Source organism: Marmota marmota, unplaced genomic scaffold (assembly GCF_001458135.2).
Source record: "Marmota marmota marmota unplaced genomic scaffold, marMar, whole genome shotgun sequence".
NCBI classification, from domain to species: Eukaryota; Metazoa; Chordata; class Mammalia; order Rodentia; family Sciuridae; genus Marmota; species Marmota marmota.
The window spans coordinates 11,555,484-11,583,174 of record NW_026000119.1 but is presented as its reverse complement, the minus strand read 5'-3'; the positions used below and the strand labels follow the sequence as shown (position 1 = coordinate 11,583,174).

The following is a 27,691-nucleotide window of genomic DNA, read 5'->3' as shown; positions in this document are numbered from 1 at the left end:
ACCATTAATAAGCACACAGTATTTTTAACCCAAAATGGAAATAGCTTTTCTCTCATGAAAGTATTCTAGTTTAAATATTAACTTTCAAAATGAAATATATATATATTTTTTTTTAAAGCTACCTACCTACCACCACCACCACCACTACCACTACCCCCATCCCCAGAAAAATAAAAAAATTCTGGAAATACCTTGACAGCAAAATGAATTAAAAATCAGCTTGAATTCTACCATGTGCTAGAAACATTTTAGTATATGTCCTTCAAGATTTTTTAATATTTTTATTAGTGCATTATAGTTATACATAATAGTTGGTTTTATTTTTACATGATCAAATATGATGTTTAATTTGTTCTATTTCAGTCCCCAGTACCCCCTCTTTCTTTCTCCTCCTCCCTCTCACTATTCCTCTTTCTCTATTGTAATGGTCTTCCTTTTATTATTTATTTATTTTGGATTGGTGCTTGATAGATATACATAAGGTGTAGTTCACTGTGATATTATTTATACATGCACATAGCATAATTTTGTCAAATACATTTTGTATTTCCTCCTCTTTCCTATCCCTCCGCTCTCTCCTCTGTCTCCTCCTATCCCACTAATCTTTCCTGTATTGTTATGATATCTGTCCTCCCCCACTATATCCCCCTTACTTTGCTTTATCTTTGCATATGAGAGAAAGTACTCAACCCTTGATTTTCTTAGTATGGCTTATTTCATTTTAGGGTGATATTTTCCATTCCCATCCATTTACCAGGAAATGCCATAATTTTATTCTTTATGGCTAAGTAAACTCCATTGTGTATATATACCGCATTTTCTTAATCCATTCATCTATTGAAGAGCACCTGGGCTAATTCCATAACTTGGCTATTGTGAATTATGCTGTTATAAATATTGATGTGTCTGTATCACTATGGCATGCTGATTTTAATTCTTTTTGGATGCATGCCAGAGAGTAAGGTAGCTAGGTCATATGGTAGTTCCATTCCTGGTTTTGTTGTTGTTGTTTGTCTTTGTTTGTCATACCATACACATTTTAATTTTAACCCTATATCTTTTTTTAACTCTATATTTCTTCAGAGTTAGAGCTTCAAGTGAATATATTTGACTTAACCATTTCTAGTTTTTGTTTTTTCTTTGAGGAATCTCCATACTGCTTTTCAGAGTGGTTGTACTAATTTGAAGTCCCACCAACAATGTATGAGTGTACTTTCCCTCCCACATACATGCCAGCATGTAATATTATTTATATTCTTGAAAACTGTCATTCTGATAAGATGAAATCTCAATTTAGTTTTGATTTGCATTTCCCTGATTTCTAGGGAAGTTGAACATTTTTTGTTGGTTATTTGCATTTCTTCTTTTGAAGAATGTCTGTCTAGTTATTTTGCCCATTCATTGATTGGGTTATTTGGTTTGGTTTGTTGTTTGTTTATTTGTTTTTCGGTGTTCATCTTTTTACACTATTTATATTTTCTGGATATTAATCCTTTATCAGAGGTGTATCTGGTAAAGATTTTCTCCCATTCCATAAGCTTCACACTTTTAATCATTTATTTTGCTGTTTAGAAGCTTTTTAATCTGATGTTATCCCACTTGTTGAAGCTTGGTTTTATTTCTTGAGTTTTAGCGGTCTTGTTAAGGAAGTTTGTACCTGCACCAATATGTTGGAGTGTGGAGCTGATGTTTTTCCTTCTGGCAGTTGCAAAGTTTCAGGTCTATTTCCTAAGTCTTTAATCCACTTTGATTTGACTTTTGTGCAGGATGAAAGATAGAAATATAATTTCATTTTATTTTTCTTTTTAAAATTTCATTATTTTTAAATTTCATTTTTCTACATATGGGGTATGTAGTTTTCCCAGCACTATTAGTTTAAAGGACAATCTTTTTTCTAACATATATTTTTGGCACCTTTGTCAAGTATCAAATAACTGTAACTATGTGGGTTTGTCTCTGTGTCTTCTATTCTATTCCATTGTTCTTTATGTTCATTTTGATGCCCAAACCACACTATTTTAATTACTATGGCTCTGTAGTATAATTTGAGTTTAGGTATTGTGATACTTCTTGCATTACTCTTCTTGCTCAGGATTGTTTTAGATATTCTGGGTCTCTTATTCTTCCAAAGAATTTTAGGACTGTTTTTATAGTTCTATGAAGAATGTCATCAGTATTTTGATAGAGATTTCATTTAATTTGTGTAAAACTTTTAGTAGTATGGCCATTTTCAGAATATTATTTCTGCCTACCCAAGAAATGGGAGGTCTTTCCATCTTGCTGTGCTGTCTTCAATTTCTTTCATCAATGTTCTATAATGTAAATTGTAAAGATCTCTCACCTCCTTAGTTAAATTAATTCCCAAGTGCTTTATTTTATTGATCTTATCGTAAATGATATAGTTTTCCTGATTTCTTTCTCAGAAAACTCACTATCGAAGTATAGAAAAGCTGTTGATTTTTGAATGTTCATCTATGGATGATGATCTTGTATCCTGCTACTCTACTGAACTTATTTATCAGCTCTAGAAGTCTTCTGGTGGAGATTTTTGAGTTTTCTAGATATAGGATCATGTCATCAGCAAACAGAGATAATTTAACTTTTTCTTTTCGTCCTTGTATCCCTTTAATTTCCTTCTCTTGCCTGATTGCTCTGGCTAGAGTTTCAAGAAGTATACTGAACAGAGGTGGTGAGAGTGAGCATCCTTGTCTTGTTCCTGATTTTTAAAGTAAATGCTTTCAGTTTTTTGTATCATATTGGCTTTGGGTTTTTCATATATAAACTTTATAATATTTTATAACCTTTAAAATATAATAACATGAATGGGTGCTGGATTTTATCAAAAGCCCTTTCTGCATCTATTGAGATGATCATATGATTCTTGTCTTTAGTTCTATTTATGTGGTGAATTACATTTATTGATTTGCATATCTTGATCTAACCTTGTATTCCTGGGATTAGACCCACTTGTTTATGGTGCACTTTCTTCTTGGTGTGTTTTTTGAATGCAATTTGCTAATATTTTATTAAGGATTTTTGCATTTTTTTTGTACCAGAGATTGAATTCAGGGGCACTCAACCACGGAGCCATATCCCCAGCCCTATTTTGCATTTTATTTAGAGACAGGTCTTCACTGAGTTGCTTAGTGCCTCACTAAGTTGCTGAGACTGGCTTTGAACTTGTGATCCTCCTGCCTTAGCCTCCTGAGCCATTGGGATTACAGGTATGCACCACCACTCCTGGCCTGCATCTTTGTTCATCAGAGATATTGGTCTGTAATTTTCTTTCCTTGATTTGTCTTTCCAGACAGTTATAGGTGAAATTATTTTTGTGTGTGGTGCTGGTGATTGAACCCAGGGCCTTGTGCATGCAAGGTAAGCACTCTACCAACTGAGCTATATTCCCGGCCCTTCCAGACAGTTTTAAATGAACTATATTTTTAAAATGCCAACTTGTTACTGTCATAAAAACAACCTATATTTACAACTTTTGGAAAATGAATCCTTGTTTATCAATTTGTGCATTTATTCAAAACAAATGCATAAATTATCAATTACACATTATGTATGTAAAATTATTATAATTTTTATATATATTACATATATATTTTTCTACAATACTTTCATCAGCATTTGAAGTTTACTATTTTTATCAGTTTTCTGCTATAATACAGAATTCCACAGATTGGATAATTTATAAAGAAAAGACATTTATTTATATCTCGAAGTTCTGGAGGATGAGGAGTCCAATGTCAAGAGGACAGCATCTAGCTGGGGACTTCCTGCTGTGCCATCCCACAGAAGGAGGAAGGACAAGTGAGTTCTTGAGAAAGGGAGAGAATGGGGTCAATCTTAACTTTTTATTGGGAGACAACTCCCATAATAATTAACCCTCTCTGAAGATAAGTTATTCAAGATCAAACCACCTTTAAAAAGTTCCCTTCTTAGTATGGTCATGATAGTAATTAAATTTCATCATGAGATTTGAAGGGAACATTGAAACCATGGCAGATGCTGAGACTTAAATGGGTTGAGAACCACTACTTTAGGTTACATATTCTACTTGAACAATTCTCTGTAATCAACCAGTTCTTCATTAAGGAAAAACTTGAAGGAGTTTTATTATTATTGTAATTCAAATTTGAAATTTATAATGCATATCTTTATAGGAAAACAGATTTTGTTTTTCTATCAAAAGTATCCTCTTTCCATTCAAATAAAGTGTGGTTAAAATTTTTATTAACATTGATATATATTTTATATAAATTTGGTTTTGTATTTTTTAAGTAACTAAAGTTTTATTGTTTTTTTTTTTACTTGTTTGATTTTAGTGATTACCTTAATACTTTCATAAAATATTCCCTTAGGTGGTATTGAGTAAAATAAGCTGAATAAAAACCATCTTTTTCTGGAATCACTTTCAAGCACTAAATTTCAGATTAAAATGTTGTTCTTTTAGTAAACATAATGTAATTTCATTAATAGAATAATTTATTAGTACATGGGATTTTAATAATGACACATATGATTTATTTGCAATTATTACATTATTACATTATTATTACATATTACATTTATTTAATCATTTATTCATCATATAAGAGATGGCAAAACAGGCAATGAAAATTTTATTAGTAACTGAGGCTTTGCTTCACGCATTATTATGGTTTTAATGTGAGGCGCCTCCCAAAAGCCCATGGGTGAGGCAATGCAAGAAGATTCAGAGGAGAAATAATTGGATTATGAGAGCCTTAACTCAATCAGTGAATTCATCCTCTGATGGAATTAATTGAGTGGTAACTGAAGGTGGAGAGGTTGTGGCTACAGGAGATGGGTCATTGGGGGTGTGCCTTTAGTATATATTTTCTATCTGGTAAGTGGAGTCTCTTTCTCTGCCTCCTGATCATCATGTGAACTTCTTCCCTCCACCACACTCCTCTGCCATGATGTTCAGCCTCACCTTGAGCCCCCAGGAATGAAGTCAACCTTTGAAACCATGAGCCCTCAAATAAACTTTTTCTCCTCTACAGTTGTTCTGGTCAGGTCTTTTAGTCACAGCAGCAGGAAAGCTGACTTTTTCCTTAGAAGGATAATAAACAAGCACTAATGTTGAAATGCCAATAGGCTAAGAGTCTTTGGAAAGAATTGTTTTTCCAAAGCTAATAAAGTCTAAAACCTCAAAGCATAATAACTTAAGTGGCCTACTTTGACCGTTTATCTATGTCTTAGTTCATTTTCTGTTGTTATAACAAAATGCCTTGTGGTAAAGGAAAAAGGCTTGGTGAGCTTACAGTTTTGGACATTCAAGAGCATGGCATCACCCTTGATGAGCTCTGGTGACATTCTATGGCAGATGGTGTCACATGGTGGAAGTGTGTATAAAAAGAGATCACATGGTAAAGCTAGAAACCAGAGGGATTCAGAGGTCAGGTTGGTCATTTTATAACAACTCACTCTTGAGAGAACTAACTGGGGTCCTACAAGGACTACATTAATCCCTGCAGAGGGCAGTGTCCCTAAGGACCTAATAACCTTGCACTGGGCTCCACCTCTTAACGGTTCTACTACCTCTCAGCATTGGGTCACTGAGGACCAAGCTTCTAGTATGTGAGACTTTGAAGGATACACACAAGCCATATTCAAGTCATAACATTCTGTAATCTATTCCAAAATCCATTACTTTGATTCATTACTTTAAAATCAACTGTCATCAACCAGAAGGAAAGGAACCAGAGAGCATCAGCAACCAGGACTTAAAAACAAGTGACTCTCAAAGTTAACATTTCAAATGAAAAGGTTTAAGGTTTTATTTTATTCCCAGTAAAAGTATACCTTCAAGCCCTCAAGAGAGGAAAAGGAAGAAAAGTCAAAAACAATAAACCTAGCAGTGCTGAGACCTCTACTTCAACAAGGGCCAAGATGGTCTGGCAGTGGCCTTTCTCAGATCTTGTCTCTGAGGGGCTGGCAGAGAAACAAATGGCACTTGGAATATGCTTCTTGGTTTCTCTGTTCACTCTCTACCTGTTCTTTCCTGAATGAAAAGAAAAGTGTTGGCTTTAGATAATTTTTCAGAGTTATCTGAGATAAGTTAAAAACAAAATCAAATAGAAATATATTTCAAGTCACCCAGAATCTTGTCTTTTAGATTTCATCTTTAGGATCAGTCAATAATATGTTATAACATTTTCCTACTAAAAAAAAGAATATCTGGAAATATGAATATTTCCCTAAGCAACTTAAATACGCATAAAAACATTTTCCCCATAGGAAAAGGGCACAACTATCTCATATATTTTATGTTTACAAAATAAAAACATGATTTTATATCTTAAAATATTTATTCATTCTAAAAAAAGAGAGTGAAAGTTACATGGTGTTAGTTCAACCAGGAAAATATATTTCACCATTATGACATCCCTTATCAATGTTTATTACTGTGCAGAAAAATACCATGCATTGAGTGACTTAAAGCAGCCACATTATGGGTTCATAATTCCATGGATTAAATATAAGCACTGCATGGCTGAACTCCCACTCCGAATTACACAACAGAAATCAAGGTGTCAGCCAGGGCTATGATCTTATCTGGTTTCCTAATCCTCTTTCAAGCTCCCCACCAATTGGCAGGATTAAAATTTCCTTGCAATTGTGGACTGACCTCCTGTTTCCCTGTTAGTTGTGGGTGGAGGACTGTTTTCAACTCTTTGAGGCCACCTCTTGCCATATGCCATCTATAAAATGAATGAATGTTGCTTTCTTCCAGGCCACTAGAACATGTCTCTATGACTTCTCCTGGAACCAGACTGAGAAAAATTCTTTGCTTTAAAAAATTTCAGACAGCCATATGTGGTGATGCAACCCTGTAATCCCAGCACCTCCAGAGGCTGAAGCAGGAGGATCACAAGTTCGAGGCTCTAAGCAACTTAGGAAGATCTTGTTTCAAGATAAAAAATAAAAAGGGCTGGGGATGTAGCTCAGTAATAACTTTGGGTTCAGTCTTTAATACTGCAAACAACAACAAACTCATGTGATTTGATTAGGATCACAAAGAAAAATCTCCTTTTCTTGAAGCAAATTGTGTAACACGACTCAACCTCATCAGGGTAAAATCCATCGTATTTATAATCACAAGGATTATGCAGGGCATGTACAATAGGGAAGGGAATCTTGGACGCCATCTTGGAATTCTGCTGCTCACATGTTCTTTTACTATAATGATTACTAGAGGAACAGCGTTTCTAAGGAGTAGGTTTAAAAAAAAAGAAAAAGAAAAAAAGAAAAGAAAGACAGTCCCAAAGAAGAAATGGTCCCAATGAAGATCAAAAGAAGTCAGGGTAAAAAAAAAAAAACTTGTTATTGTTGTGTGATGAGACAGAAATCTTGACTATAGTGATTCCATTTTGTTTAGTGACTCCATTTTGTGAAACAGCCATGCCAACTAGAAAGGTCATGACTGGGGCAAGTTGTTTTTCCTTTTGTTGTGGATACCCTCAAGAACACGGCTTAATTGGAATGGCAATGTGTGGTCTGAGAGTTATTTGAGGGTCTCGGTTTGATCCTCAGCACCACATAAATAAAATAAAGGTGGGCTGGGGTTGTGCCTCAGCCTAGGTCGTGCAAAGCCCTGGGTTTGAACATCAGCACCACATAAAATAAGTAAATAAAATAAAGGTATTGTGTCCACCTAGAACTAAAAATATTTGAAAAAAACGAAAAAGACAAGGAAGATCAGTTGAGTAGACAAAGGGGAATAAAGGGAAGGGAGGTGGGATAGAATAGAGAAAGATGGTGATGTAACCTTTCTATGTACCTATATGAAAAAACCAGAATTGTCGCGACCCCTCGCCGGCAAGGGAAAACACGACACAGGATTCTTCTTTCAGCAGTTTATTCAGGCCTTGAGTCATGTATCATCTTCTAGTGCCCTGCCGCCCGAACACACCCAAGCACAGCTTAATAAAGCCCCCCGCGTCCCAATCCCAAGCCGCCACGTGGATCTCTCTCATAGGGTGGTAAGGGATTGCGCGCCAACTCTCCATAAAAGGAGTTGTTTATCACAGGCCACAGTGGAAGCCGGCGCCATCTTCTAATGGCGGCCACGGTCTATAAGAATGGCTTACCACACAGAATGAATCTCACAATCACATACATTCCCAAGATACTAATTTAAAAAATAGACTCTAAGATAAAAAAGGAAAGGGGAGTTTGAAAAGAGAAAGGGTGTAATAGAAGAGAGGTGGAAGATAAAATGCACCAAATAATTGGACAAAGTATTGAATAGTGAGTACAGAGCCATCAAAGGGTAAGAGATTTTGGGAAACAAAAAGGAAAAAAATCCAAGTTATTGAAATTAGATGTGGTAACAAGCAATTTAGATTTTGAGTTGTTTGAGAATATTTAAGTCTTAAATATTCCCAAGTTGGCCTCATATTGAAAAATCACAAAATCTCTTGAGATAATGGATCATTATTAGAGTCCAATAGCTAAATAATTTTGTGTTTTATAGGTGTTTTGGTGTGAATTTATGAATATCATCTAACTGTATATGGATTGTGAAGCTAATTTGAATGGGAAATGGTTATATATTAGGCAAGTCAGAATGTGTTTTCTCATAATTTGACTGTGATTTCTGTTACTATAAAAGATTGTCATCAAGTTCATGCCATTTAAGTTTCCTATAATCTCATACTTGTTTTAAGCAGCTGGTAAGAATTGATCATATATAATATATCCAATCAAAGAAGAGGGTTTCAGCAAAACACCTGGCATATGTGAAGAAGTGAATTGAAAAAGAAATCATAGTTTATCTAACAACCTTTAGATATAAGAGGAACAAAAAACAGAGAAGTTTGAGAGAACCCTTAGGGCAGGGTTAGAATTCCCATCTTGTGGTTTCTCACATAGTTTGTGAAGATATGAACACAAATGTAATTGGATTTGATGCAGTTATCACATATTTAGAACAGCTTTTGGTCACACGATGCTGCATTAAATTCAAAGCTAATGTCACAAAAAAGCAATGCCTCTCAAGCTTTAGTGTACATTATGTAGGGATCTTTTGAAAATGAGGATTCTGACTTAAAAATCTGGGGTGAGTCCCAAGAGTTGCATTTCCAGCACACTTTCTGTGATGGCTACAAGGGCAGAGGGCAGTCCTAGGATGAGTCTTTTGGGCTTCCCTCCTTGTGAAAGTGGAGAACTTTAATGTTAGATGTTAATATCATCTTTGGAAACATTATCCTATATGTAATATAAGATGTAGAGGCTAACTCAACATTGTCTCTTCAGTCCTGTATTCACTTGGGTTCCTTTAAGCTCTGTGTAAATCTGGAGGTGATCGGCAGTATCACTATTAGACCTGGCAAGTGGGAACCTTGTCCTAGTCCTGCAGCTCAGGAGCCTTGCTTTTTGGAGTGACCTTTTTGAAAGTTTTAAATCCTCTTTTGGTGGCACTTCTGTTTCTCCCCTTTGGGGTACTCTCTCTCCTCCTGCATATATGGATTACAAGATATCCTGGAAAGCTCTGGGACTTGTATCTATGGGGCCCTGTTTCCTGGCTATGCTCCAGGAGGTTCACCCAGAGAGCAGATTGTTACTGCTGGTTGGCAGATATTTCTTTTGCTGGATCATGTGAGATTGGGCTTCCAGAATGATGCTGGCATATTTATTTTGAGTGATGTTCACTTACATCAGGCATAGTTCTAATTCAGGGCTTTGAGTGCTTATTATCTGTGTTCTGAACATGGTTTCACCCCTGATATGTAACATCCAAGGGCTGCAGGGATGGGATCAAATATCCTTGACATTAACTTGCCAGTAATTTGCCACTGTCACTCAGAACAGTCGCCCCATCTCCTCTATGTCATGGGTCAGGGAGTCTTTTGGTGGGAGACTGTATCTACTTCTTGTGAGGGCTCTCTAGATTATTGCTTCTCCATACCAATAGATCATTCTGATTGATGTAGTGACGCTGTGTTCTCTATGACTGGTGTTAAGCTGTCCCAGAGGAGGGTCAGACATTCCTTGTATAAAGGGGACTGCTGATTTTGTTCTCCTGGGACAAAATAATTCCCTCCTGCTGGAAGTGATGAATGGGAAGCAGGGTGCAGTCAACATGAAAAGTATCAATCCTGGGAATGCAGTGTTTAAGGCTGAAACAGTTCAAGACAAGTCATGGTTGGAAGATGTGTTGTTCTGTTATGCTGTAACATTCTATATAATAAATCGAATCTATCTAGAATTCAAATTTATCATTTATGTTTTCCTGTATAGCCTGGGTCAATCTTGAGTTCATGGTTATTACCAAAGAAATGCAATACTCATCTGTCACAGTGGATGATATTTCACAATGCACAAAGTAATGGTGAAATACTAAATAAATAGTAGTACAATATTGTTTTAGTCAGCTTTTTCACTGTTGCAACTGAAAGAACCAATCAGAACAATTGTACAGGAAGAAAAGTTTATTAGAGGGCTCACAGTTTCAGAGGTCTTCGTCCATGGACAGCAGAATGTATTCCTTGGGGCTCCTGGTGAGGCAGGACATTATGGTGGAAGAGTGTGGCAGAGGAAAGCAGCTCACATGGTGATCAGAAAGCAGAGAGAGGTCTCTATTCGCCAGATACAAATATATACCCCAAAGCCACGCTCCCAATTCCCACCTCCTCTAGCCACACCCTACCGCTTCAGTTACCACTATCAGGCTTGATCTTTCTTGCATTGCCTCACATGTGAGCTTTTGGGGAACACCTCTCATCCAAACCATAACAGACATTTCAGAAGGTAGAAAATCCATATTATTCCAATATAAACATGTTACAAAGAGCCATAGCATTATAAGTAATAACAGTATTGTTACCCCTTTTTTGTAGTGACAGGTATGAAGTTGACAAGGAATGGCTTATTTGATAATAAAGGAAATAAAGAAATAACTCCTGGACCAAACAAGAAGAGATGATACCTGGGTATCAAGAAGGATTTTACAGGGCTGGGGCTGGGGCTCAGCAGTAGCGCACTTGCCTGGCACGTGTGAGGCACTGGGTTTGATTCTGAGCACCACATATAAATGAATGAAGGTCTATCAGCAACTAAAAAAATATTTTAAAAAAGAAGGATTCTACATGCTCTGACTGGACAATAAACTAATAGCCCATTATTCCAAATCTTCAGTAAACCACAATACCACTTGCACATGAACTATGAATTTTATGATACATCTTTATTTAAGTAGTTTATATAGATAAGATCATTAAAAAAAAAAAGTATTTGCCTATAGATCTGCACTCTAGTGGCAGTCCTGGGACTGGTGGGAGTGAGGAGATGGAGATTATCATAGTAAAACATTTAGAAACTCAGCTGGAATTTATAGGAAAGAAGTCTACATTCACAATATTCAAGAAAAAATGGGCAAAAATAGTTCATTTGTGCTTCCAGGCATTTCTGTGAGCTTTATTTAGAAAGGATTAAAACCAAAAGTGGAATTAAAACAGAAAATTTTGGGCCAAGGGCATACCTCAGTGGTAGAGCTCTAGCTTAGCATACACAAGGCCCTGGGTTCAATCACCAGCACTAAAAATTAAATAAAAATAAAACAAAAACAAAAAGAGAAAATCAAAACCAAAAACAACCCCCAAAATAGGAAGTTTTATTTTTTGTGGGGATTTATTTGGGTAGATTATGGTGTTAATATGTGTATAACTGAATATTTTTTAATTGGCTGGTGTGTTTAGTAATTGCTCAATAATGTACAACAAAAACCAAATATGTACAAGAACTTCCATCAAGTAAAAGACTAAGGTGTTGAGATTTCACAATTGCAAATCTGTGTAAATATTTGGCTCACCAAGTTAGATAAACAATATAGCTCATTATTTACTCCCATGCTGTGAGAAAAACTGAACATTAAAGACAGAGTATTAGTAAAATAAATTCTTTTGTAATTCATACAATCAAAGAAACAAGACAAAATTTTCATTGTTTACAAAGTGCCAACTCAAAGCAATATTAAAATCCTTCATCAAAATAGAAATCATTAAAAATAATTTTTGGAAGGCAACCTGGCAGTATTTTATGAAATTTTAATGGTTTGCCTTATTGTTTACTTATGTAGTAATTTAGTTTATAAAATATTTGCACAACACTGCAAATATCTATGTAAAAACATACTGTCTTTTTCCTTGGTTGCCTAATGAACACTGTCTTAATCCTTTCCTGCTGCTGTAACAAAATACCACAGACAGGGTTATTTGTAAACAGTAGAAATTTATTTCTCACAGTTCTCTAGTTTTGAGACATAGAAAGGCAATTAGTTTTGCTGCTAGTGCCAAATCAATGTTTTTAATATAAACATCACTGGAAAATGTGAAAGAACGCTTTGAAGCATTGACTCTGTGCTTAGATTCACATCATAAATGTGCATACATCTTTGTCATACATCATTTCATTCTGGTTTTGTGACCAACCACTGCTTCAAATTGTATATTCTGTATACGACTTAAAGCTGCCAAGGCACGTTCAGGAAGAAACCTACATTAAAAAAAAAAAGAAAAGAAAAAATTTAGTTTAAAAATCACTGACTCCAAAGTCATTTGTTTGTTGTTAGTTAAAATGGCCTGACCATTGAGTTATCTAGCTTGTATTTAATTTTCTTCTCTTCCTTAGTGCCCCTCTCTTTTGTGTGTCTTTTAACATTAGTAGTCCATATTGCAGGCAAACATAAAGAAAACACTGAACATAAAAAACACTCTTCTCATCCTCTCATCTTACGTAAAATTGTATGAGATCTTATATCTTTAATGATCTAAAACTGAAGATCTGAACTCATTGCTGAAACTGTTGCTTAATCTTGGATGTCAAGACCATGTAGACAGACAGCACAAGAACACACTCCATCCATTTCTCCACCTCTCCTTAAGTAGAAACTGAGTATCTATTACATACTTTATAAAAAGATGAACTAAAGAACTTGAAAAATATCCAGTGCCTTAGGAATTTATTGTTTAGTGGGGAGGCTAATATAGCAAACTTGAAACAATCAATGAAAAATATCAGCCACATACAGTTAAGGACTGGAACCATGAAGAGGGTTAACATGGGCTGGAATGTCAGAAAAAAATCTTCGAAAGACAATTGTATGTTCAAGGATGGAAAAAATTTTGATAGACCAATGAAGGAAAAGAGTATGACTAAATGGAAAGAGACAGAAATAACGTGTTCTGCAAAGAAAGTCATATTGGAATTTTGGTACTGTTCTCTAATTAAAGATTCAATTCCCTGCCTTGGGATGGGAGGCTAGAAGATGAGGGAAGGATCAAAGGGGCAAGGGAGATGAGGCTGGGAGAAGGACAAGGATAAGAAAAGAGCTGGTGTAGGCCTTTCAACTACTCATGAAAAGAAACCTTCATATTAGTAGTTGTATCTGCTCACAAAATGTGTCTCTCTGAAGAGGAAGTAAGCGTAAAGAAGACTAACAAGATGACCCTGTTACTGAAATAAACAAATTCATAATTATAGTTGGAAATTTCAAGGGTCTTCTCTCATTTATTTATTTATTTGGTAGACACTAGTTAGTTTGTTCTTTTTTCACATTGAAGAGTTATGGGTTACTTTTCAACAAAATAAATATTCAGGGAGGGAAACCCAGTAGCTTTTATGTACAGGTCCATCCCTGGGGACCATACTTTCTGAGGGGCCTCATCTAGCCCCTTCCTGGGTCTCTGGAAACCTACTATAAAGAAGCAGGAAACAAAAGCCAGTTTGACTTTGGCACTTGCTTTCACCCCAAGGGAAAGTGGCAGCTGGTGGTATCCGAGTCTCTCCCTAGTGGTTGTGGGTTCTCTCAATTATTGGGAGATCAAGTAGACAAAAAAAATCAGTAGCGCTATAGAAACCGAATAACTCTATCAACCACTTTGACCTAATTGACATTTGTAGAACCCTCATTGAGAGCAGAATATTTATTCTTTTCAGGTGTACTTGGAACACTTTCCAAGATATACCAATGTATATTCATCTATACTATATATTAATCTCTGGTATGAAACATATCGGAGATATGAAACATATCTCAACAAATTTAGAATATTTGGCTAATACAATAGAATTAAATTAGAAATGAACAGCAGAAAAATCTCTAGAAAGTTTCCCCAAATATTTAGAGACTAAAAAAACATTTCTAAAGAGTCCATAATATAAAATAGAAAATATTTTGAACAGAATGTAAATAAAAACAAAAAGTATCAAATTTTGAGGGACATAACAAAAGCACTACATTTGGGGAAATTAATAGCAATAAATAATTTTTTTTGAAAAAAATTATATATATATATATATATATATATATATATATATATNTATATATATATATATATATATATATATATATATATACACACACACACTAGAATACTATTCAGCTTCACAAAAGAAGGAAATGTATAACATGCAACAACATGGATGAATCTTGAGAACATTGTTCTAAGACATAAACCAGTCACAGAAATGCAACTACTGCATAGTTCCACTATATGAGGTATCTAAAATTGTCAAATTCAGAGATCCAAACAGTACAATGGTGGTTTCTAGGTACTGATGGATAGAGAAATGGGGAGTTAATAATAATAGAATTTTAGCCAAACAAGATATTTGAACAAACTAGGTGGGTGTGGTGGTGCACACCTGTAATCCCAGCAACTGGGAAGGCTGAGGCAGGATCACAAGTTTGAGACCAGATTCAATACTTTAGGGAGATTCTCAGCAATGTAGTAAGACTCTGTCTCAAATCTCAAAAACAAAGAAAGGAAGAAAGGAAGGATGAAATAAATAAAAAGAAAAAGACTGGGGATATAGCTCAGTGGTAAAACACCCCTGGATTCAATCCCTAGTATAAAAAAAATAGCATAAACTCTAGAGATCTGAAGTGCAACATTGTATCTATGATCAATACCAGTGTAATGTGCATTTATAAATCTATTTAGCACTGGTTGTCAGAGTGAGGGAGTCACTATTGTGCCAATTCTTCCCACTTAGGGGGGACCCACTCTGGGTGATTGTACTAGTATTATCCAAAAATGTAGCTTTTGAGTTTGCTCCAGTTGTTGATAAATTGAGTCTTACTGAAGAGGACTAAAATCCTGATGTAGGTATTCAGTGTCTTAGCACAGTATCTTTTCATCTAGAGGTAGCTTTAAGCGAAGGGCTGAAGGCCAGGAATCCTGAGGAGTGGGAAAAGCCTTCTAGCATGGGTGATGAGGCCTGATTTCAACTTGAATTTCACTTTTTCCCCTCATCAGGTCTGAGCCTGGGACCACTTACGTGACCTTTCTGAGCCCCAATTTCTGAACCTGTAAGAGGAATAATAATTATTTGGCCCTGAAGGATTACTGTGAAGTTTATATTAGATAATATGTCCTATTCACAGGTATTTGGCACACACAGAAAGAATTGACTTTTCCTAGATGGTTTGGGTTCATCTTCCCCAAAAATCAATTGTCTGAATCTAACTGACCTTTCTTATGAGATATTAATAATTAAATGGTGTGATTTTCTCATCATTATGACACATCATAGAAATATTAACCAATTAAAGTAATATGGCTTTCATCATCTCATTTGAGTGGGTAGACTCATAGTTTTCCTCTACTGCTTATAACACTGATATTGTCACATTTACACTTTTTAAAAACCATGGCTTATGTTTTATATTTTCATGTATTTTATTTTATGTATTGTATTTTAAAATATAAATATCATTAATATAAAATTTTCTTTTTCCTTTGAATTCCAGTCCTAGAGAAATGTTTCTAGTTTTAATATTTCTATTAAAAGATCACCCCACCCCCCAAAAAATAAAAAACCAAACTGTTAAGATGTAGATTTCATGTTGTGTTCCTAGCACAATAAAATAAAAAGGATAAAGTATCAAGTCAATTAATTCCTCCACATTAAGAAATTAGAAAAGAGAAAATTAAATGAAAAGTAAGTAGAAGCAAATTATATATATTAAAGGAGAAATTAATTAGAACATAAAAAAACGGGAAAAATTAATTAAACCAAACACAAGTTTTTTGAAGAGATCAATAAAGTGGACTTCTAACTAGATTATGAGAAGAGAAGGAACAGAAATTATAGGTACCAGGAATAAGAAATTCTAAAGAGTTAAAGGACAATAAAGTAGTGTAATATACAAATTTATGTCAGTATTTTTGACAACTTAGATGAAATGGAAAAAATTCCATGAAAGACACATTACCAAGAATAAATAAGTAGCCCCCAAATTCCTATGGTATTAAAGAAATTAGAATTGTAATTACAAACTATTCCCTCTATGAAAATTATAGGCCCAGTACTTTTGCTGGTGAATTCTACCAAATGTTTACAGAGGAAATAATACAATACCACAAAAAGTATTCCAGAAAATAGAGGTGGGAATGCTCTCCAGTTCACTCTATGAGGTCAGTATTACCCTGGTATAAAATCAAACACAGTACAAGATAGGATTGGTTTATCTTTTAGAATGAATCAATGTAATTCATAATATTAAATTAAAATGGAAATATCATAAGAACTTCTCTATATATTCAGAAAAATCTTTTGACAAAATTTTTGTCAAAGTAGTAAAAGAAGGGAAATCCCTCAATCTGAAACCAGAGCACCTGTGATAAAAAATAATTTATAGCTAACATCATATACAATAGTGAAAGGCTGGGGCTGGGGATGTGGCTCAAGCGGTAGCGCGCTCGCCTGGCATGCGTGCAGCCCGGGTTCCATCCTCAGCACCACATACCAACAAAGATGTTGTGTCCGCCGAGAACTAAAAAATAAATATTAAAAAGATTCTCTCTCTCTCTCTCTCTCTCTCTCTCCTCCCCTCACTCTCTCTTAAAAAAAATAAATTAAAAAAAAATAGTGAAAGGCTGAACATTTTCCTCTTAAAATCAGGAAGAACACTTAGATGCATGCTCTCTCTAGTTCTATTCAACACTGAATTGAACTGGAGATTCTAGTCAGTATAACAAGACAAGAGGGGCTGGGATAATGGCTCAGTAGTAGTACTCCGCCTCGCACGTGCAAGGCCCTGGATTTGATCCCCAGTCCCACATATAAATAAATAAAATAAAGTTATAAAAGAAAAACGGCAAGAAAAAGAATTAAAATCATGTAAAGGGAGAAATAAAAATTTCTTTTTCAATGATTGTATAAAAAATCTGATAGAATCTACAAAAGATCAGTGTGTTTAACAAGTTAGTTTAGCAAGGTTATAGAGTACAAGAATGAAATGCAAAAATGAAATATGTGCTAGCAACAAACAATGGAGAAAGAAAAAAATTTAAACATGCCATTTGCAATACTTGGGATAAATCTGAGGAAAGATGTGAAAAACCTGAAACTGCAAAACTCTGCCTAAGGATTTTTAAAAAATACTTACTTTTTAGTTTTAGGTGGACGCAATATCTTTATTTTACATTTATGTGGTGCTGAGGATTGAACCCAGTGCCTCATGCATGCTAAGTGAGCGCTCTACTACTGAGCCACAACCCCAGCCCCTTGTCTAAGGATTTGAAGAAAACAAAACAAAACAAGAAAGATAGATTGTGTTCTTGGATTGGATGAAATCAATAGTGTTATTATGTCATTTCTCCTCCAGTTGGTCTATAGTTGAAGATCAATGCAATCTCCAACAACATCTCAGCAGATTTTTAAAACATAGAGCTTTTATTAACTACTTCACTATATTATGTGCTTTTAAAACTGTCCTTCCTTCTGTTTGAATAGTCTTTAGCAAAGATTGGCCAGAGATGGTAGAGAAAAGGAATCATTTTCTATTTTTGAAATGAGTGAGAAAAAAAGAGGGAAAACTTAAATGTTCATCCCAGGAGTGGAGAGTCTCCATAACAACTTTTACAACTGAAAGATTGTCAATAGTATAGTCCTATGGACAAAGAGTACAAATAGTCCATTTGTGTTTTAGGTGTTCTGTGCTGTACTTACTTTTCCAGTATTAGAGAAATACCAATATATGATGGAACAAAAATCATTTTCTTATTAGTAAGTATTCCATCTATCAGATTTCTTGCAACTTCATCTGTCTCTAATACAGGCCATAATCTGTGATTAAAAAGAAAAAGTTTATTTTCATTTTTAAAAAGATTTATTTATTTAAGTGCTAGGGATTGAGTCCAAGGCCTCACGTGTGTGGCTAAGCAAGTGCTTTACCACTGAGCTAAACCTCAGGCCCCTAGTTTCAATGTTTTTCATTAATGAAGATAGACAAATTAATAGATCCTTTCACCAAAATTAGAATTAGGTTTTAAAATGTTCCAGGTTCTACAACACAAATGTCACTTCCCTCTTTCCCACACATCTCATGTTGATATTTTGTTAATATAATCTTACATTTTTTCATATCTAGTAGGTGTATTTCTTAGCTCACACAGTATAAATACCAAAATGACAGAGAAGTCTTAGATGGTAAGGAATAGAGGAGCCAGAGAACAAAGAAGAATATGTTAGTTCTGTGGCCACTGCTGTGGACAGTATAAAACTGGCACATAGCCTTACCTTTCCATACTGTATTTGTGGAGGATGACCCACTATTGGGAAAGGGGATATTAGGTATAATTCAATGTGGAGGTGTGGTTTCCAGGAGAGAAGGCTTTCTCCATTACCTTAAGTGTGCCTCACTAATCCACCCCTCTCCACTCCTGCTCACTCTTGGCACCCAGGTGTGTATTCACCTTTTGCTGGACACAAATAAATACCAGTTGCCTAATTAATTGGAATCTGATCACGCCTGCTAGTCCCTAATTTGTTTTGCCCCCCTTTATTTGTTTAACTTCAAAGCAAAACTTAAAGGTAATAAAACAATTTAAAAGGAACCTCCCATTTTCTTAATTAACCAACTTAAAAAGTTTCTCAGATAGTTTTCATATCAATTTCTCATGCCATATTCCCATCCTAACTTGATTTTGACTTTACCTTGTGCTTGGGTTTTTGGTGAACCCAGTATCCACAAAAACTGGGCAGAGACATGAGGTTTTGATACCAGTTTTCCCCAAGGTTTCAAGTTCTGCTGTCAGAGCCCTGTGAAAGCCAACAGCCGCAAATTTGCTGGAACTGTAAGAGAATAACCAACCATCATCAGCTAAAAGAGAGCAAGACAGTCAGCTATCTGTAAGAAAGCAGAATCATTTGATTTGAGAACAAGAAATCAAATCCCCCAAATCGTCTCCTTGTGATTTTTCTGAGAGGATGAATGGTCATTAAGTTTCATTTACATTTTCATATATGTTTAAACAGAATTCTGAATGTACCAAATTGCCTTTTTCTTTTTTGTTGCTGGGTATTTGAACCCAAAGCCTTGCTCATTCTAAGTGTGTGCTCTATCCTTGGTCCCTGTGCCCAGTTTCTTAACTAGCAACCATAACAAAAGAACAATTATAACTTTATTGGCTGGCCCAATGCTCACTTTTCCACCCTACATATAGCATTTTTCCATTCAATCTTCAAAATGTTTTCTAATCAGTTTTTATTATTATTATTATTTTATTTAGAAAATACCAATCATGAAAAACATATTTAGAAATACTGCAAAACTAATATCTGTTTGGACAAACTTCTGTGGGACTCTGAATGTTTTTCTGCTTTTGATGACTGACCTGATAGTTTCCCTCTTGACACTGGTGCCACTTTGTCATCTCAGCACGTCTTTATCTTTTTTTTTCTTTTCTGATTTTTGAAATGAAGATATTAAAATATAGGTTGTCTTAAAGATTCAATAAAGTACCTACCATATGTATGCTTTATCTATGTAGATTTATTTAAGTATTATGTAGATTTATTTAAGTATTAATTATATAAATGCTTTTGACCGAGGTGACACATAAAAACAGTAATGTTAGATAATGGTTGTTTTCTCCAAGGAGAATGAAAGAAAAACTATTATTACATTGAGTTTCTGCATTTCTAAATATTAAAACAACAGAAATGTTTAATCTGTGAAATTCTTATTTGCATTTTAAGATGATCAAGGAAGATTGGAATAGCCATATGTGTGTATAATAGCAATCTACCCTATGTTGAAATTTAACTGTATCTGTGACTGCATTCAGTGTCAGAGAGAATTTGGTTCTTGACTCATTTAACCTTGAATGTGTATATATAAGTAAATAATAGATCAACTAACTGCCAACCCACACACCTACCCATTGATACTCATGTGTTGGTAGAGATTTTTCTGAGGTTAATGTAAAGCTGAAGTAAGAAAGGGAGATACCATTACAGAGTATACAAGGAAAGATATCTTGCAAACAGTATATGCTGAAGGCCTCCTACTTCCTTTTTTTTATGTCCTTAATAGAGCCTGGGGGTGTGGTGTTTGCATTGTTTTTACTCAGGTGGAGGCCTCTCTACCACACGTGAGCACACACACATGCACAAATGAACTTTCACTATTCAAACACCCACTGGAAAATGTTTTGATGCAGAGTCCACTGTGGTTGGCTTATCTTGGACAGACATGCCATGCCATAGATTTGCATTCGTTTTAACTTCTGTATATTTTGTTTCTTATGCAATGTGTTTCTGATTTCTTCTATCAACATCTCTTTATTCCAGGAAGTTATGGAAATATACTTGGTATTTCTACTTTCTTACATTACTCTATAGAGGAATTTTCAAAGATATTTAAAATAAAATTACAATCATTAAAAAAATTATTCTAACTTACTTTTCAAATTCTGCAACTCCAAATTACTGTGCTGTGAGCATTGAAATTCAAAGACTAATAGTCACTCAAAAGTACAGAAATACATAGCACTGCTGGCAAGTAATACTTACCAATATGGGATAAGATAGGGAATTACTCCATGGCCACACACTGAAGCCACTGTGACAATGTGGCCGTAATTTCTCTTTATCATTGAAGGAAGAAGTGCTTTTATGATCTTAATGCCAATGTAGAAAGAAGAGAAACAATGATAGAGGCATTAGGTTTCTAAATCAGGTCATCTTATTTTTGTTAAGACATAAGGGCAGACTGGGGATGTGGCTCAGTGGTAGAGTGCATACCCAGCATGTGTGAGGCCCTGGATTCCATGCCCAGACCACAAAAAGAGAATGGCATTTGAGAGAACTTTCCAATGAAATAAAATAATTGCAACATTTTATGACAATTTCTACAAAATGAGAGAAATGAAAAAGATAAGCATGTATTGGTTTTTAGCTGGCATTAAACACTGAACCTTGTCTATCATCTGCTAGGAACACACCTCAATATTCCCCTTTCTTCTCTCCAGAATACATATATGCATGTGTGCGTGTGTGAAAACACACACACACACACACACACACACAAACACACTAGTTCCTTTTTGGATATGTCATCTAAACAATGTTATTATTATTTCAGTATTTTTCCAGTGGAGATAGAACTCAAGACCTCATGAATGGTAGGTAAGCAGTGTGCCATAGACTTATACCTCCAGCCTCTTGATTAAGGGAGAAATTCAGTCTTCAGAATTGAAAGAAATCCCTATGGTAATCTGGTATTTTGTAATTTTGATTGGGGATTCATCATTCTAATTACAAGAGTTGAAATCTTTTGTACCTGTCAAACAGTTGAGAAGAATGAACTAAGAGTCATATGGAGACCCAAACTGTTATAAGATATGAGTAGATTCAGCATCTTCCTATTTGTAATATTATAGAAATTATATTTAGTATTATATATATATATATATATATATATATATATATATATATATATATACTACAATATACTAAATCTGTAATACATATATAATATTATACGTCCATGTTATAGGAAACAAAAAACCTTTCTTTTTCCCTCCAAACCTTACTGTTTTGTGAAAAATATCAATAATATTTTATAATCCTACCCCATAGACCCTATGTAAATTTATTAGGCTAAAACTACCAAACCAAGCCACTTAGAAATTGTGGACCCATAGAAAGTATGAGGAGATAATGAATGCTTATTGTTGCTCAAACTTCTGAGTTTTGTTATGCAGCTATAGATAGCTAATGTATGGGTCTCTGGGTAGTTTTGTGGGCATGATCATCAATTCATATTGGCATGTGTGAGGGGCTGGGAAAGGTAAAGGGAGGCATCTCTTTGCTGTCTTCAAGAATCCAGATTTGCCCCAGGTTCTACACTAATAGTAGGCCTGGAAGATTGATTCATATAAATGCTTTCCACAAAGGCGGTTGAAATTCATATTTTAGTTTCCCACAAAACTAACGAATTATAAAAGGTTTCTTGAGCTTCTTTCTCTCCTTCCCATCCTTTCTTTTCTTCTTTCCTTTCTTTCCTTCTTTTTGTGCTGGACATTTAACCCAGGGCCTTGACACATTCTAGACAAGTGCTATACCATTGAGCTGCATATCCACCCCCTTTGAAAACACATTTTATTTTATTTTTCTAGTTTGAAAACACATCTTATTTTGAAACAGGATCTCACTAGGTAGTGCAGGCTGGCCTTGAACTTTTGATCCTCTTGCCTAAGCCTCCTGAGTAGCAGGGATTATAGGCATGCACCACCTCACCCAGCAAGCTGTATTTCTAAATTTTAGCATTCCATGGGTCTGGAACTTATCTCAGAGTCCTACCCAGAAGTGTCCCAAACTGCTGTATACATTTAAGTACTTTCTTTGATGTCTTTTCAGTTGTATATTTCCTCTAGAGGTTTGAAAAGACATCTACTGATGACTGACCCTCAACAAAGCTCCACAAATATTTGATAAGGACCTGGTACTTGCCAACTGTGTATTCAATACTGGTGGATAAGACAGATCAAGTGGCTTATATTCTGGTGTGTTGTGACCAATTGAACTCTAACCTTCCGTCAGAGACTGTGGCTCTTACGAAGCAAACTTGATAATTCCTGGTTTAAGAAAAAGATTTGGTGTGTTTCCCACACCCAGATGTGTGAACTCAATTATGAACTCCATGTGTCTTCAATGAAGGCATACAGATGTGCATAGATCAGAAATATTTCTGATTATACTCACCCAAAAATGTCCCAGGATGTTGACTTCAAATGTTTTGGTAATTTCCTCATCCTTGGTACTAAGAAGATCAGCTGGATATATTGCTCCAGCATTATTCACCACGATGGTTACATCACCCACTTCTTTCTTTATCTTTTACAATGGAAAGGACACATCAGTTGAGTTACACAAACTCAAAAGTTTTGGGGCTGATATCATCCATATTTTTTATTCTACTAAGTGATGTCTCAGAGTTTAGGCATGAAAAAGCTTCTAGTTCAAATAATAGATGCAAAGGCAAAACTTTCATAAATGTGGGTTAAAATTCTTTTAAACATCTAAATTTTAGTACCAATACATAATGGGATTTTGAAATCTTATCAATAAGGTAAATTTAATATTTGTGTTGATAAATTGATATATAAGTTCTGATTACATATTTTTCAAGTGCTGATTGAGTTATCACAGTTCCACCACCTACAACTACATGATCTTTGTCTGGATTAACCTCCTTGAGCCTTAATTAGCTTATCTACAAAATGAGATTAATAGAACCACTGAACTAAACTAACTTAAAGAATACAGTAGTTTATTGAAGTGTTAGGTTCATTGTGTGTACTTGATATTTGTTCTTTTAAAATTTGTTATAACGTCTTTTTTTTTTTTTTCAAACTAGGGATTGAACTCAAGGCTCTACCACTGAGCTGCAACTCCAGTCCTAGAATTATTATAACTATTATTACATTTTCCTTACTAGAGTAAATGATAACTACAATTTTAAAATCTTACAAAGGAAATATTAAAGGAAGAAAAATTACTGCAAAAATACCAGGACTGAAAACTAGCAAGTAATCCATTTTTCCTACTGATAAACCTTTTGTCAGTTACTCTGCGCCACTGCTCAAACTTCTGATCAGAATGAAATCAAACCACAATATGAAACCATCATAATGAGCAGAGTTGAGTGGCTTCTCTAGAACAAAAAAAGCGTACATATCCTTCTTTTGTCACATTACTTCATTTGGCAGTAAAGTCTAATTTAAATCAGTCATGAAGTACCTTTTATTTTGCATGTCAGGGGCCATTGATAACAAAATGTGTGACCTGAAGTCACAGGAGCTGTCTCACCTGATTCACGGAGCTGTAAATCTCCTCTCGGCTACTGCAGTCGACCACAAATGCATGCACAGTGGCCCCTAATTTTTGACATTCAGTTGCAGTTTCCTCAACACCATGCTGTAATTGGGGGGGAAAATATTCAGGAAAGAGTGGAAGAAAAAGCACTGGACAAGAAAATTTTTAAAAATATTAAAATTCACATCCAGTGTACCTCCTTATTTTTAAGAAACCTCTTGAGAGAGATTGTTTGCTTGCATTTCTGAAAAATTAGAATTCTCCTCAAGATTTAACATCTGCTGACTTTTATAGAGACGGTTATATGTTTTTAAAAATTATACTTTTCCCCTCACAATTTATAAACTATTCTCTGTGGTAAAGAGGTGAGGACATGTCAAAGTCCTTTCCTCCATTATTTGGGTTCATCCCTGAGGGAATGGTGGCTGGTTTTCCTTTACCAGCACTGCCTCCCCTGCATTCTCTGTATTTCATGATTTGGGGTAAACCCTGGAGCAGCAGCCTGAAATCCCAAAGAACAGTCTTTAAAGAGCCCAGGACTATTGTAGCAAAGCCAGTGTCCTTTCAATTAGCCTTTTGAGGGGTTGCAGAAGAGTAAAAGGGGGATGGGTCAGGAGAGTCACTGACTTCAGCTTCAGCAGGTAGCTTGCTCACTGCCAGAGTGCATGGAGGACTATGTAATTCCCCATTCTGTCTGTAGATTCAAGGTCATAAGCAGCATTAGTAACCAGAGCTTTCATCCGATACTTTGATGAAGAAAAAATTCTTGAGTTATATCATTGAGCTAGAGCACTGCAAAATGTGGTGCCTTGTCTTTTTATAAATGAAATGCATGCTTCATTTGCAGCTTCAGTGTGCATTTTGAGCTCCTCTTTTCACTGTGTTCCTAAAGCAGCAGTTTCGATGGAACAAGGGCCAAACTTGCCTCTCATCTTGGAAGGCAAAAGAAACCAGCTATGACAAAAACCCAGTTGGTCCTTGACTAAATGAAAACTGAATTACACCCGATAGCCTTAGAGCAAGTCATTTAATATTTTAATATTTAACCATAAAATTCAAGGATTTGCAGAGAATTTTACAAGGTTGGGTTACCCATCATTCAGGCAGAACCTTAAGTCCTTTTTAAATAACTTCTTTCTAATTTTATGTTTGCCTTGTCACTGGAAATGTTAAAATTGAAAAAAAAAGTAATAGATATAGTCCTCTCTCCAAAAAGACATATCTGGAAAGAGATCCAAAGGTTAAATTTTCATGGATTTATGAAATAAATGCCTGAGAAAAGCAGATAACAATTTTCTCAATTTGTAAATTCTTGTCCTAATCTAGAAAGTTTATTGGAATTTCTTCAACGATCAAATTCATGCCAAGTCATTTTCATATGTCAAATCGTTTTCATCTAATATACAAATGCTCCTATCTGTTAAGTAAGGAAATACCAAATTTTTCTTGAAAGTTATTCTTCACCATCCAGAAAGAACCAGAGAAGAATTAGTTCCTAAAGTTCAGGAGATATTTTCAAAGTCCCTAGGAAAATAGGTGTCAACTAGACATGATGGCAAGGAACATGAGAGTAATAATTTAATGGCAATTTAAATCTCATTGTGATTGGTGGAAGATCTGGTTTTCAAAAAAATTTTGCAAGTTTTCCAATCTTAAATTTTTTTGGTACATATATTCATGATTTTATGAGAATTTATGAGTTTAGGGAAAACCATATACAACCTCAGTTATTTCAGATTTTGGGGAGGTAGTTAAGATAGCATTTACAAACAAGAATACAAGAGAAATATGAATATCCAAGAGAAATCTTGACTCCCTGCACTTAGATTTTATTTAACATATCTAATGCTAACCATGTGCTAGGCATTATTCTAGGCACTTAAAATACATACTTAATGCTCTTGTCTAGGAGTTGGCAACATTTTTCCTCAACAGGCCTAAGAGTGAATATTTTAAGAGTATGTGTGTGAGACAGGAGGCACTAAGGGTTTCAGTAGCATGTTCTTCTTTGTTTCTTTGGGTTTTATTTTGATAACCCTTTAGAAGTGTTAATATTATTCTTAGCCTAGGCTGTCACAGGATAGATTTGGCCCTTAGCTATAATTTGCTATGGTTCTTGATACCCCTAAGGTATTATCCCCATTTCAGATTTAAGAAGGCTGAGACAGAGAGAACTTGTGACTTGGCTAATTTAAGCAGCTTGGAATGATCCTGGCTCTATGTTTTTTGTTATACTGTGCATAATGACCTTACTTTCAAAAAAATCACTGCTCGGGTCTTAATTATGTTCCCTTCATATAATCAACCTGATGCAAATGTATAATAAACTCCAGAAAATTTAACCAACTCTCATAAGAGAAATATGAAGATAAGCAATGCTAAATCAAGAAATAAAATATGAGTCCTACTTTGTGAGTTTAAAAGATTTGGCATTACATCCATTACCTTATTAATATCCCAAAGAACCAGTCTGCTTTTCCGCTTTGCAAATTCATAGGCAGTCAGCCTGCCTATTCCATGCCCAGCTCCGGTAATGAGAACAATCTCTCCAGCCACAGATTTTCTCCTTCGGGGAAGGAAAAACTTCACCAATGACTCCAAGTAGGAGTAGATGATGGTGACCAGAAGCAGGAGGATATCCAAGACAATGTTCATGGCTTAGCTCTACCCTCTTCCTCTGGCTATCTTTGTGTAGTCCTCAGAATGAGATGGCCTCTGCACAGAGCACCAGTGAAGACCTGTGTGCCCAGGTGTCGACAGCAGAGCTAGATGAGGAAGGCTTTTGTGTTCTGATGAGTCAGAGCCACCTCTTGAGTTTTTGAAGTGATGCCAGTTGCTAGCAAAAGCTTAGCACAGATCAAGGGAAAATGATCTTTGGTCATGTTTGTCTTAGAGCTGTTGTGTACCATGTTTCAACATGAAATTTAACCTCTAGAAGTAATTTTAGAGGTGAAAGATAATAGCCTGGTATCTCTCTGTAAATTGAGTGTGTGTGTGTGTGTGTGTATTTATTTTTTCAGAAGAGAAAAGGAGAAAGTAAGATCATTATCTCAGAAATTAAAACATGGGTCAGTGAAATGTAGTGGTTTTGATGTTATTCACAAAATTTCAGCATTAATACTATATTTCAGCTAGCTAATCATCTTACATATGATTTTCATTTCTCAGAAAAACTTCTGAGGTTGAGGGAGATTTTAGGTTATGTAAGACAATCAGTTCCCTTTATTATGATATTTGAAAGATCATTTGACCAGGTGTTAGAAGTCTTGACATCTGACATCTGTTTTAGTTCAGGTAACTTTAACAAATTACATAAACTTATGTTGGCTTATAAGCAGTAAAAAATTATTTCTCACTGTTTTGGAGGCTCTGAAGTCCAAGATTGAGGAAATGTTAGGTTCCAGAAGAGTCTATGTCTAGTGAGGACTGGCTTTCTGGTTTATAGACTGCTTTCTTTTCACTATGATCTCACAAGGCAGAAAGAGGAAAGGAACTCTCTATGTTCACTTTCTCAGGGCCTCATCCTACTGGCCAAGTCCTCATGATCTAA

At 35.3% G+C, this 27,691-nt stretch overlaps 1 protein-coding gene across 3 annotated transcripts; it reads right to left on the bottom strand.

The window, feature by feature from the left end:
• Positions 1–12,241: 12,241 nt before the first annotated feature.
• Positions 12,242–26,978, bottom strand: LOC107153606 (17-beta-hydroxysteroid dehydrogenase 13). Of its 3 annotated transcripts, XM_048784853.1 has the most exons (8): positions 26,587–26,978; positions 24,136–24,243; positions 23,029–23,160; positions 20,836–20,942; positions 18,976–19,113; positions 17,989–18,105; positions 16,396–16,463; positions 12,242–12,525 (listed from the first exon to the last, which is right to left on the bottom strand). In XM_048784853.1, exons 1-7 carry the CDS (start codon positions 26,794–26,796, stop codon positions 16,445–16,447), a joined length of 831 nt encoding a protein of 276 aa, XP_048640810.1. In that variant the 5' UTR covers positions 26,797–26,978; the 3' UTR covers positions 12,242–12,525; positions 16,396–16,444. The 3 variants fall into 3 exon arrangements, with proteins under 3 accessions (XP_048640810.1, XP_015354632.1, XP_015354633.1); XM_015499146.2 differs by lacking the exon at positions 16,396–16,463; XM_015499147.2 differs by lacking the exons at positions 16,396–16,463; positions 24,136–24,243 and having other exon boundaries at positions 26,587–26,932.
• Positions 26,979–27,691: the final 713 nt, after the last annotated feature.

Coding starts and splice junctions, on each gene's coding strand:
- LOC107153606 (XM_015499146.2), bottom strand. CDS start 26,796: ATGAACATTGTCTTGGATATCCTCCTGCTTCTGGTCACCATCATCTAC. Junction 24,244..26,586: donor TTCTTTGGGATATTAATAAG/GTAATGGATGTA, acceptor CCCCAATTACAG/CATGGTGTTGAGGAAACTGC. Junction 18,106..18,975: donor ACCAAAAACCCAAGCACAAG/GTAAAGTCAAAA, acceptor TTTTAATCACAG/ATTATGGCCTGTATTAGAGA.